The 12,139-nt window shown below is 51.1% G+C and overlaps 3 protein-coding genes across 3 annotated transcripts; 2 read left to right on the top strand and 1 right to left on the bottom strand.

Moving 5' to 3' along the window:
- Positions 1-1,179: 1,179 nt before the first annotated feature.
- Positions 1,180-3,717, top strand: H6S33_006595 (uncharacterized protein; the record flags this gene model as incomplete). The annotated part of the gene is made up of 6 exons (XM_044837962.1): positions 1,180-1,222; positions 1,296-1,695; positions 2,748-2,756; positions 2,817-3,357; positions 3,413-3,634; positions 3,697-3,717. 6 exons carry the CDS (start codon positions 1,180-1,182, stop codon positions 3,715-3,717), a joined length of 1,236 nt encoding a protein of 411 aa, XP_044690122.1.
- A 2,187-nt stretch (positions 3,718-5,904) lies between these two features.
- H6S33_006596 (uncharacterized protein) lies at positions 5,905-8,715 on the bottom strand (the record flags this gene model as incomplete). The annotated part of the gene is made up of 7 exons (XM_044837963.1): positions 5,905-6,057; positions 6,154-6,299; positions 6,368-6,636; positions 6,725-6,853; positions 6,966-7,579; positions 8,318-8,527; positions 8,602-8,715. The coding sequence occupies 7 exons, from the start codon at positions 8,713-8,715 to the stop codon at positions 5,905-5,907; spliced, it is 1,635 nt and encodes a 544-aa protein (XP_044690123.1).
- A 2,363-nt stretch (positions 8,716-11,078) lies between these two features.
- Positions 11,079-11,603, top strand: H6S33_006597 (uncharacterized protein; the record flags this gene model as incomplete). The annotated part of the gene is made up of 2 exons (XM_044837964.1): positions 11,079-11,148; positions 11,197-11,603. The coding sequence occupies 2 exons, from the start codon at positions 11,079-11,081 to the stop codon at positions 11,601-11,603; spliced, it is 477 nt and encodes a 158-aa protein (XP_044690124.1).
- Between the last annotated feature and the right edge of the window lie 536 nt (positions 11,604-12,139).

Raw genomic sequence — 12,139 nt, forward strand, 5'->3', positions numbered from 1 at the left:
TTCTCCTTTTTCCTCATGTTGCTAATGTGCGACGGGTTGAGGGGTAAAAGGGGTGAGTGATGCCGAGGGATAACTATTTGGGGCTGTAGCCCTCCTGGTGATAATATCCCCAGCTTGTACTTTAGTGTAGCTTCTGATCCAACCAATCCTCTCCTTCACTCCCCCAGGAAGCAGCTTAACGCTGTCAGTCCCTTCGATATCCCAAGTTTCAAGTACCGGGATGCCGGCCCCGCGGTGGGGCCCACCGCCGTAGACCGACCGCCAGCGCCCGCCAGGGGCCGCCCGCAACCGGCGACGCCGCATTCCTCAGCACGTCAACGCCTTCTAACTACCTTGTCATCCCTACACACATAATGTACCTAGTGAATAATCTATGATATCGTCGCTCTCTCATCCCTGCCCGTACATTCCGATCAATTGATCATAAGGTATCACTCGCGCCAAGACTAGACCCCCGAGTAATCTCCCCGAGTAGTCTCCCCTATTGAAACTTCTCGAAATAATAGCCATCGCGCCTGCACAAATCATCGCGAATAGCCATAGGACGATCTGATAAAAAAAAACCTACACCAGTTCGCTAAAGCAAAACACACAATATCACTCGCGCCAAGACTGCTGATATATCAAAAACGCAATTGAAGGCCTAACGCAACAGCCAAATCTACGGCATTGGCAAGCATTGTAAAGCGGTGCGTGTTCTAATGACTGTAGCAAAACACAAAACGGTTGGTTGATAAGCGAGACACTGATGACATTGATAGGACTGCTAGAGGTTCTACCTGTATACAACACAATTGAGGGCAAGTACATGTAGTCACACCACCTACCACTTGCCACAGGTCCACAGTTGTATAAGTATACGTAACTTATAGTCACGTATTCTGCCCGACAGCACCCCGCCGCTTCTCCACCAAAAAGGAAGGTGTAGCATGTCTGCGGCGTTGACCAGCACCACGCCGTTGCCCCCCCCCAAAAGGAAAAGCGTAGCACGTCTATGGCGTTGCCGTCAGTACAGTACCACAACCAATTAACCTACGCAGTTGCCCAGCACCACAGCACCACGACGTTGCAAGCACCGTACGTACCCAATAACCACAGCTCAGCATAGCGGCCAAATTTAAAGTCTACGGCTTTGCCCATGAACACAGCATTGCTCCAGCAAAATCACCGCGTACCCCCATGACAACCCTATCTACGCCGTTACCTAGCGCAGTACTACGCTGTATATAGCGTTGCCCGCAGCACCACCCCGTTGCCCGCAGCACAACAGCCAAATTGAATATGGCGTTGTCAAGCACCTGCCGGCGCTCCCCCAAAAAGGAAGGCGGAGCAAGCAAAGTCTACGCCTTTGTTCAAGCAAAAGCAGGCACACCTAGGCTACGGCGTTGATCAGCACCACGGTGTTGCTCCGGAAGCCGTAGCAAGCTGGTCTACGGCGTTGCCCAGGACTGCGGCGTTGCTCTCACAAAAAGTAGCTCGCAGCACCACTACCCAATTTACGCCTTTGCTCTACACCACGGCGTTGCTCCAGCAATTACAAAAGCGTAGCACCGCAGCTAATCCACGGCGTCGCCCATCACAGCCTTGCTCCAGCCACAAGAAAGGCATAGCAGCGCTACCAAAATCTACGGCATTGCCCAACCACCACGCCGTTGATCCAGCACAAATGTCTCCAAGCACCACGCCCCACACCTCGTGAATTGCCCATCATATCGTCGATTTTCACCTCCGCCCGTAAAGTTCCTACATTTAGACACAAGTTATCACTCCCACCGGGGCTCGCCTTGGGTGAACTTCCGCCACTGAACCGGTTGGTCCTGTAAACGAAGATGGTGAACCTTCGCGCGCACCACACTCGCCCAGAAGTAAAATCAGAGAATAAAATCAAACTCTTGATTAAATAACCAGACAAACCCTATCCCTTAACCCGGTAGCTCTTTTTGAAATATCCAATCCTAACCGGATTGGGACATGTTAGCCACTAAATTGTAACCTCAAGTGTCTGCTTGCCGTGATCCAACATTCAACCATCAACCACGGCCACAACCCAACCACGGCCACAACCCCAACCACAGCCAAATAAAGGAAATGAAAAAGGCCGATATACCCTAGGGTACAATTTCGAAATAGTAAACTACCACTAATGCGAGGTGACCTATGTTACCCGCATTTGGGGATGAAATTGGCAAACAACTGTAGATCTAATTAGATGAACAATGGTAATATGGCGATTAATTATCCTATGGTATTAGTTATAAACATACTAACCCTCTATCGAGGAAAAATACTGTAGGAATAAGCGGGGTTGAACCTGTATCATTGGGGATGTATCAACAAGCTGTACCACCTAGGCCATGGGGGAAGTTACATGATATGTGTTCTATCACTATATCAGATAGGGTGCTGGCAGGGAAAGGGTAGTTTACCCTTCCCACTCGATGACCCCCCAAAGACTAGACGGACACTTTGTCAAGAAAACTCACTAAGTCCCAAAACAGCAGGCTGAACCTTATTTAGTCCAAGACCGATAAACATCCCCCAAATGGGAAAGAGTAACCTGTATCTCCCATATTTCCTGTAAATTACCACTAAAGAGCAAAAGAGTACGAATTTACCTTGCCGGGCCCATTACTACACTCCCGAATTGGATGAGTTAGGCACCTTACACCAGAAAAATTGTACCGTAGGGTATACCTCCTGCATCCAGTGCTGAGAACTTTCCAGAACAATTGATAAAAAAAAACAAGGGAAAGAAGGTCTGGCAATACTATCCAAATTGATGATGCTACTTTGCAAGCACAGAATAACTGTGATAGGGATGCCAAAATCAACGCCGAGACAAATGCGGAACCAATACTACAGAATAGAAGGAGAAGATCTGCGGGCCTATGCAAGAAGGACAACTCCGGGAAAAATGCAGAACCACAGTTGAAAAAACTGAGGAGGGCGAGTGCGGTTGACGTAGAACCTGAGGGAGGGATTAGCAAAGCCAACGCCGAGAAAAATGCGGAACCTCCAGCCAAGAGATTGAGGAGAAGGAGTGCGGTTGGGATAAAGATTGAAGAACAGGGGGAGGAATTCAGCGGGGTTGGGACTAGAAGAGGGGGGAGGAGGAGCACCGCTGCAGTGAAGCAAGAAGAAGGAGGGCAGCAGCCGGAGGTTAGAGATAGTTTAGGGGAATCAATCAAAAAAGGAAGAAAGAGTAGAGCGGTTCCAGTGCAAGTAGAGGATGAACCAGAGGACAGTGAGGAACCATTGTTTAAGAAAACAAAACCAGTACGTGCTGAAGCAGAATCTTTGCCTGAGCTTCCAGACTTCGTGCCCTTTAAGTCTGAATTCCCTGCGCATACATCCCAGGTATGATTCAACCAGCTCGATGTTGATGTTTATGATAGCTGACTAGTTCTAAAAGGCAAATATCCCTGGTGATACTAAATATGACCCGTTCTCAATCTTCAATTTGTTTTTCAACGATTCAACCTTCGAAGAACTTGCCAATAATACCAACAAATATGCCAAACTAAAAAGAGATGAGTTCACTTTGAGAAATCTGGGAAGCAAAAAGCAACGGCCATGGAAACATTGTACGCCTGGCGATATCAAGATCATGATGGGACTGTTCATCCATATGGGTGTATCTCGCTTACCTACAGCGAGTGATCACTGGTATCGTGACCATGAAGGAACACTCTGTAGGATAGTGCAGTCACGACATAAGATCTGGTTGGCAACTAGAAACTCCGATGAAATGCCTAACAGGAGAACCACAAGAGATATCATGAAACAATCAATCGGGCTTGTCAGATATGAGCAGTTAAAATGGTACTTTCATGTATCAAACCCTACTTTGACCTCTCAGTTTACCGACAAGGACTGCCACAAGAAATTGGACCCACTTTCGAGCCGATTGCAAAATGCCTTCCAACGATACTTTGTACCTGGAACAAAGGTGGCAGTCGATGAAATGATAAGATTTTTTGGCAGAAGTAAACATACGGTCAAGATGAAGAGTAAACCAATTAAACAACGCTACAAAATCCGGGGTCTCTGCTGCCGGGAGTACACATATTCGTTTCTCTATTACTCAAGTGTTCATGATGTTGGAATAGTGGGTATTAATTGGAAAGAGATTCCCGGTCTCAACCCTACCGCATCTGCAGTCTATCACCTTGCAAAAACACTACCCTATCACGACAAGTGCTATCAAATTATTATGGATAATCTCTTCACCAATGTCCCGTTGTTAAAAGCTCTTCGAGAACTTGGTATTGAAGCAGCTGTACTACACGTATCAATGCGACAGGATTTCCTACCTGTCTGAATATTGATAGGGAGAAATCGAAGAACAATATTCTATGGGGGCAATTGTCGTGGACGGGATTTGCTGTCTGGTATGGCAAGATAATAATTCAGTTTTTTTTAGAACGTCTTTTCATGATGTTCATCAAACAATTGAACGTCTCCGTCGTCGGCCTAGGCATCAGCAGCACAAATGGTCTGATAGTACGTGGTATCTTTGGACTAGATGCCCGCAAGCTTCTCTACATACCCCTCTTTATTGATGATTATAATTTCAATATGGGAGGAGTGGATATTGCTGACCAACTGCATAGCTACTACTCAACCCAGCAGCGTGCATCACGGAACTGGTTTCCGTACTTCTTTTGGCTCCTTGATACCTCAATCATTAATGCCTATCAAATCCAGCGTATTCTACACCCGGAATTACGCAAGAAAAAGGCGCATCATAAGTGGTTTAGGATTGAATTAGCTAGAAGGCTGATCATGACGGGTAGCAAAGAAAACTTGGATACAGTACTCGCCCTCAAAGCTACTCAGGAAAGTACGGTCAAACCCACTCCTCTCGGCGCATACAGACCTATGCATGTCATGTCTAAGAATGCAACCCGCCCTGTACCTATCAACTACCCGCCACCTGCTTCCCATGAAGTAGAGAGCCGCCCTACCCAAAATGGCTGCATCCTACGCAGATGGAACCGTAAACTCAACCCCTCCCTTAAAGTCAGATATTCTCTGTCAGGATGCAAGCAGTGTAATGTAGCACTTTGTTCAATTTGCTTTAGAATATATCACTGTGTTTAATTATATCCATTCCTACTCGTAGTGTTTAGCCATTCTGTCCTAATCGGGTTAGGGATTGGATATTTCAAAAAGAGCTACCGGGTTAAGGCATAGTCCCGCTACACCCAGTCATACGAGATCACTCGTATCCATCCATAACTCCGGCTGCGCGTGAGTATGCTCCGGAATGTTGTTTAGTCCCCCGAGCAACAGCCATGCGCCGCACCGCCGCCGAATCACGCCGCTGCTCTGTACTATGCCGCTGCTCCAGCAACTTGCAGCGCCATGACGTTGCTCCCGCAAAAGCACGTTGTAACACGGCGTTGATCCAACAAAAAGCAAAGGCATAGCACACAACCAAATCTACACCGTTGTCCCGCACCCACCCCCACCCCCACCCCCACCCCGGCGCCGTATCACAGCAAAATCTACGTCGTTGCCAATCACCGCGGTTTAGCTCCCGCAAAAGCAACACTTAGCACCACGGCATTGGTCCAGCAAAGTAGCTGCACCAAAGCTAGTCTCCGGCTTTGCCCAGCCATTATCCCAAATGCGTCAAGGAGAAAAAAGAGCAAAAACTTAATTTTCGAAACTCACTATGGCAAATGAGCGTGAAAACAGGCCTATCCGACCATCATACTCCTCCCGCTAATAAACATTATCAAGTCTTCTTTCTCCAAAATACCCTTTGCGTAAATCGGACCGATCAAATTCAGTAAGCCAGAAAATAAGATAACACCAGGCAAACCATATAACTCGAGTCAAAAAAGGCATATATAATGGTTAAATAAGCCTAAAAATGGCCCCTTTCCTCACCCCCCATCACTCGTCGGGGTCATCCGTATCAATACACGGCCGCAGCCTCGGTAGCCTTGCCACAAACGTCTTCTCCCCGTCCTTCAGCTCTTCAAAGTACCGCTTCCGCTTGGCGCCCTCGCAGTCTTCGAGGATGGCGATTGTCTGCTGGACCAGTATCTGCCGCCACACATACACACACATCAGCCGGACGAGACCAAGAGAGGGTTTTTTTCTAAGGGGGGCAGGGTGAAAGAGAGAGGAAGCTGATCATACACGGAGTCCCCAGAGCTCAGCCGCAAGCGCAAACAGCTCCCCCGCGTCCTTGAGGCTAGTCGGTACTCTGCGCACCTCCTGCCCGCGGGAGACCACGCACACGTACCCACCGCCATACTTTATGCGCATCGTCTGGCAGTGCAGCCCTGTGTGTCCCCGCGCCCCGGCCCCGTCAGCACCCTTCAACAATGGTCCGGGGAACAAAATAACATGCCAGCAGTGACCACCCCCGCCAACACCACGTTCCGAAACGCCGCCTCGCACCCTACGGAAATCTCTGCAGCCACCAACATGTCGTGCAGCACCTTGACGATCTTCCTCGTGTCCGCGCCCCACTTGCGTCCGTATGCGCCCACCCACTCGCGTGCGTGCTCGACAGCACCGATCTCCATGTCGTGGTAGCGGAGAACGCCGTCGTATTTGTGGCCTTGGGACGTGGGCGTGTTCTTGCGCGTTAGGGAGGAGGTCGAGATGGATTCGCCGCTGCGGGTGGGGGGCGGGGGGGGGGTTAGCGGGCCGGGGGAAATGTGGGACGGGGGGAGGGGGAGGGGGAGGGGGTTTGCGGAGGTACCGGCTCAAGTGCACCCCCGGAAGCGTCATCATGCAACGGTCCATGAACGCAGACCATACGTTGACCACGTACCAGTTCTCGAGGTTGAACTTGTTGGTGAATAAGCCCGGGTTCTCATACAGCGGTAGACTGCACCCCCCCCCGAGATTGCACCATTCGCGTCAGCCACTTCTTCTCTCCCTCCTCCTGCCCCACCCCCCCCCCCCCCCCTCCCCCGTACGGCTTGGTGGGAAAAACTCACAGATGCCATAACAACTCCTCTGCCCACCTTCCTCCTGCCCCTACCCCCGGTCCCCCCCTCCCTACGCGCTCCTCGAGCCCCGCCGCCAGCTCCTCAGCACTCCCAACATGCTCATACCGCATCAGCGCGTCCACTACTTCCCGCTCCGCCCGCGGCCACGCCGGCATGCTGCCGCAGATCACGTCCCAGTCCGCATCGTCAAACAGGCCCCGGACGTCGGGGTCCTGCAGGTCCACCACCCACGAGTGTGCCGCGCACTCTGTCTGCTCGTTGCACAAGTGCGCGTAGAGGATGTCCTCGCAGTTCTTCCCGCTCGGGAGACGCCATTTCTGCGAGGCGTCGAGCGAGGCGTGGGCGGTTGTGAAGCGGTGGGGGAGGCCAGGGGCGTGCGGGGCGGCGGTCTTTTTGGGTTTCTTTGGTTTTTTGCGCGTGGGTGGGGCGGTGAAGCGGCGTTTGTGGGTGGTGCGGGAGGCGGGGGTGGGGTTGGGGTCGGGGAGGGTGAGGTTTACGGAGCAGTTGGTTGAGGAGGTGATTGTGTTGGTCACCACCAGGGGCGGGGGGGTGAAGCGGGAGGCGGAGCGGTACCACTCGCGGGCGCGGGCACTGTCGGGGCCCTGTGGGGGGGGGGGGTCAGTATATAGGTCACTCTACAGTGTGGAAATAAACATTGAGATTTGGCTGGTGAGCGGCACAAATGGAAGATATTCCCGATGCGATGCCTGAGAAGGAGGTCAAATTGTTCTCTGGTGAGCCACAATTACAGGTGAAATGGACACCAGGAAGATAGGAAGTACAATCCCCCCCTCCGAACGTTCTGTGAGTCGAGTATAGGGAAAGAAAACACCCAAACGCCGTAGCCCTCCCAAGCCAACGCAAAACCAGGAAAAGAAAGAGACCGCCATGGGACCCGCCCCCAACGTCCCAAACGCCCCAACCAGGAATATCAGCACCAAAAGAAAAGAAAAGAGAAAAGAAAGAAGAGAGGGGAGAACAAGAAGGTGAGATAAGAAACCCGCTGAACGCTTCACCCCCCCCCCCCCCGGGGGCACCCAGCACAGGCAAATCCAGCCACAGCAAAACGCACCCCCACCGGTCAAGCACGCAGCCAACAGGGACCGACGACGCACGTCATCCCTGCCCCAGTGGGCCCACCGTCAAGCCAGCACGCAGCCTCAGCGGACAACGGCGCACGCCGTCCGCTGTGTCGACGGTGGTGTTTCGCCGCGACCAGATCACCGGTTAGATGAGAGAGAAGGGGGGGAGGGGGGGGTCAGGGCACGTTGGCTGGGAGTAAGTGGGTGGTGGGCAGGAGAGAGAAAGAAAAGAAGAAGAAGAAGAAAAGGGACACCCACCAGCGCATCATAGCGGGCATACAGCTCTGCAGCCTTCGCCCGCTCCTCGTCAGTCGCATCGCCGTCCGCCTTTGCGAGCGCGGTCAGAGCCTTCACCCACGAGTGGATGAGCTTGTCGAAAGGGCCCGCGTCGCCGGAGCGGCGGAGGTAGTCGAGGATGTCCCAGGAGTTGCACGGCGTGGAGGAGAGGTAGGTGTCGGCCCAGCGATACTGCGTGTAGAGGGGGGGGGGGGGGGTGTTAGCGGTGGTGTAGTATGATCGGGGGGGGGGGGGATGGGTGGCACCTCGGGTTTGGGAGGGGGAGGAGTGGAGCAGGGGGGAGCGTCGGTGGTGGATGGCGGTGGGGCAGGGTCCAGATCCGGGGGAGAAATCGGAGGGGGTGGACCGAGGGTCGACATGGGCGGGGAGCTGGAGGTGGAGGTGCGGAGTACTGGGGACTGTCTATCTATCTAGCAGACGAGGAGGAGGAGAAGCGTGGTGTGTTGTTAATTGGAGCCGAGAGCGAGCACGATGAGAGGGGTGAGGCTTGGCAGGCGCGTAAAGAGCATCTGATAAGATCCTCGCCATGATTATCTCTAGACGCCGTTCTTACTAGTACAGGGATCAAAAATGAGCGTGGAGAGTTCGATCGAGAAGAATCAACAAAAGTCCTTATTTTGCACAATCAATTTTCCTTGCAGAACCTCCCTGAACGAGTGATAGTTCTGAGCCATGGCCTGACGTACCGGGTGTGCACGTAAAATACAGAGACACCAAAGCAACCAATGATGCGTGATCATTTTTACTTGGACTAATCTAGGAAAAAAATACAGACACCTTGTAATATATTTTCACTCTAAGGAATTGAGTTCAAATTTGGAACATACAAAAAAATTTAAATGACCGCCTGCTGCTTCACCTGGGTAGCGTTTTGAGCTTCTAGCACCATTGACGGTTGAGATTATAACAAATTTGTATCAAAGCAAGAGTCAAATTGAGGTGATGGAGACGGAACCAGCGGATTCGAAGATTAAATGTATATTTTGGCGCCTGGTTGGGTGGTTTCCCTGAATCCGGTGGACTTGGTAGATCTCTGTATTCTCTGGGTTCCCTGGATTCCCTGGATTCGCAAGACTCACTAGAATTGCTAGATTTCTGGGTTCGCTAGCTTCCCTGAGTTGAGTGGATTCAGTGGATTCGGTGCTGGACCCGGCCCTGGTTGGGTTGGTTCACTGTATTCTTGGACAAGGTGCCTGGTTTGGTACTTGATTCCCTGAACTATATAGATTTGGGGGCGGAGTCGGGAAGAGTGTCAAGTCAGGGCCACAGGCAACAGCGGGGCGTCATCACTGCCTTCTGGAATATGATGCTCTTCGGCTGGCTCGTGGCCTTTTTGAATCTGAACCACCGCGTTGGTGGGCAGAAGATCATACCGAGGGAAGACGATTCCCCGGTCCCGACGAACCAGTGGTGGGCAGGCGGCGGATTAGGTGTGTTCCCTGTGGGTGGGGTGCGCCTTGGTTCTATATAACTGAGCAGGTATGAGGCCAAGCCCCTGAGATGTCGATGAATCCATGGCGGATCACCATCAGAGCTGGGGAGTTGGACAGGGATGCGTCATGGACTATCACTCAGGATCGAACGCAGGTAATGGTGGGTGGATATTGATGCCAAGGGTACAGCTGGGGTTGGAAAGGATAGTTCAGGTACTTTATGTAACTGTAGAGTACATAATTTAGTGAGATTCCTTCGTGTGTTTTCACGACCGGGAGCTGGCAGCCAACCTTTACTCGGTAGTAAACCTAACCCTCACTCCGTGAACATCTTTGCTGCTAAGTCACCTTCTGTGACCCATCCTATGCCCATTTTAGTGTCTCCACAGTCTATAGCTGGCTAGATTTCCTGAATATACCACCACACCGTTGGGGCCTAATATGTCTCAGATTTTTCTGGGACGAGCGAAGGAATGGGTGCCGGATGTGCGTGCTGTGGGATTAATAGAATCGTGAATCCTTCCAAGACGCGGGGGGTGCAGAGTTGAGGAGATGGGATAAAGACGACAGCAAATGGCATACATGTAGCTAAGTATATACCTTTCTAACTAGAGTAAGTAATATCAAAGATCTGTCTGATAGAGTCTGGTCCTAAATATGGGAGATTACTAATCTGGCTATATTTAGTATGTGACCTGGAATATACTCGAAACTTCATACCGTTTCCGAACACGACCAATACTGCATGACATACAAAAAGGTGGATTTGGCGTGAATTTACAAATACTATTGGGCAGGATACGTGACTATAAGTTACGTATACTACAACTATGGAGTTATGGCAAGGGATAGGTGGCGTGACTACTTGTCCTCAATTGTGTTGCATAAAGATAGAACCTCTAGTAGTTCTATTAATATTATTAGTTTTTGCTTATCAGAACACGCACCGCCGTACAGTACTCATAGTGGATTGGGGGGGGGAATGACGTACCGCAGGCAACAACGAAACAGAGGATGTCAGGCAATCATGCCACTTGTCTTTTTTCTGAGCACATCTCCTCTTCCCCTTTCTAATCATTTATCAGAGTTTTTTTCGAGAACTTTTTATCCGCGTTTTTTTTTCTCCCTGCACGAATATGTCGCCTGCTCACTTAGATGATGATGATCCTTCGCTTTGGCCTGTTCGGTTTAGGCCTCACGGAGTTCCTGGTCATTTATGTTCTCCTTTAAGATGTCCCGCTGGGTACTCCCCTCATGGGACTCCTACACATGCTTGCTCTTTTGTGTGCATGTATTCTGTTCATCGGGGAGTTCCCCCTCCGAAGGGCCATACTTGCACGGACGCTTGTTTCCCGGGTGGTAAGTTTTTTTTCCCGCGGGATGTTCTTTTAGCTCATTGGAACTTAGCGAAGCTACCGGAGCAGGTTCTACAGTGGGTGGTGGCACGGATCCTCCCGTTGGTGGGCCTGCCGGACCATCCGATGGAGCCGTTGGTTCGGGCGATCAACCTTCTTCAAGCGGAATGCCATCTGCTGGTCCCGTCGGTACCAAAGCAGGAGGAGGAGGAGGAGGAGGAGGAGCAGAAGGGAACGGAGGTGGACATCAAGGCGCCCCAACAATCGTCCGGGGTGGTGGTGGAGCTCCGGGACTGTGTAAAGAGCTTGGCGAGCATTACTTCGGATGCTTCGGGTGCTCCAGGACCTACGGGGAAGGATGGTTCTTCGACTCCTGAAGATCCTCCTGGCAGCGATCCGGATTCGTCCGGTCTCGAGGGACGTGTTCCTTCGTTGGAGCTAATTATAAGGTTAGTCTAGAACCTTTTCTTTTTTTAGCTTGCAACCTTTTTCGATTTATTAAATTCTTATGGAATCTTTTTCCGTCAAAGGGCGAAATCCATTGTCGATTCTCGTGACACGGTCCTTCGAGAGGTCACGGAGTTGCAGTTGCAAGTTGATACTGTGCTTTCTCAATTGAGAACTGTGGAACCTAGCTTGCGGGCGGCAGACACTCGTTTGGCGGATATACGTGGTCGTGTTTTTACTGATTTTTTGTCTTCTCTTGATACGCTTGATCGTTTTCTTGATCGTCTTTGTATCGGTGGAACGTGGTCGGGGGGGTTGCATGAGGAACTGCGTAAGATCTATGAGACTTTTCGGTTGTGTCATACTTCCGCTTTGGAGACGTGAGTTTGGTTTATCAATATGATTAAATGTTTGGGTGATATTTACAAGTCTGACAATTGTGACCATCTTAACCACTTATCATGTTTGTTTCTCCTCCTTCCCACCCCCCCATCTTAGGCTTATAGCGGCCTTGCTCGCTCTAAGGGATATAGTGCCCTAGGATCGCT

Source organism: Morchella sextelata, assembly GCF_020137385.1.
Source record: "Morchella sextelata strain SCLS chromosome Unknown scls_20, whole genome shotgun sequence".
Classification (NCBI taxonomy): domain Eukaryota; kingdom Fungi; phylum Ascomycota; class Pezizomycetes; order Pezizales; family Morchellaceae; genus Morchella; species Morchella sextelata.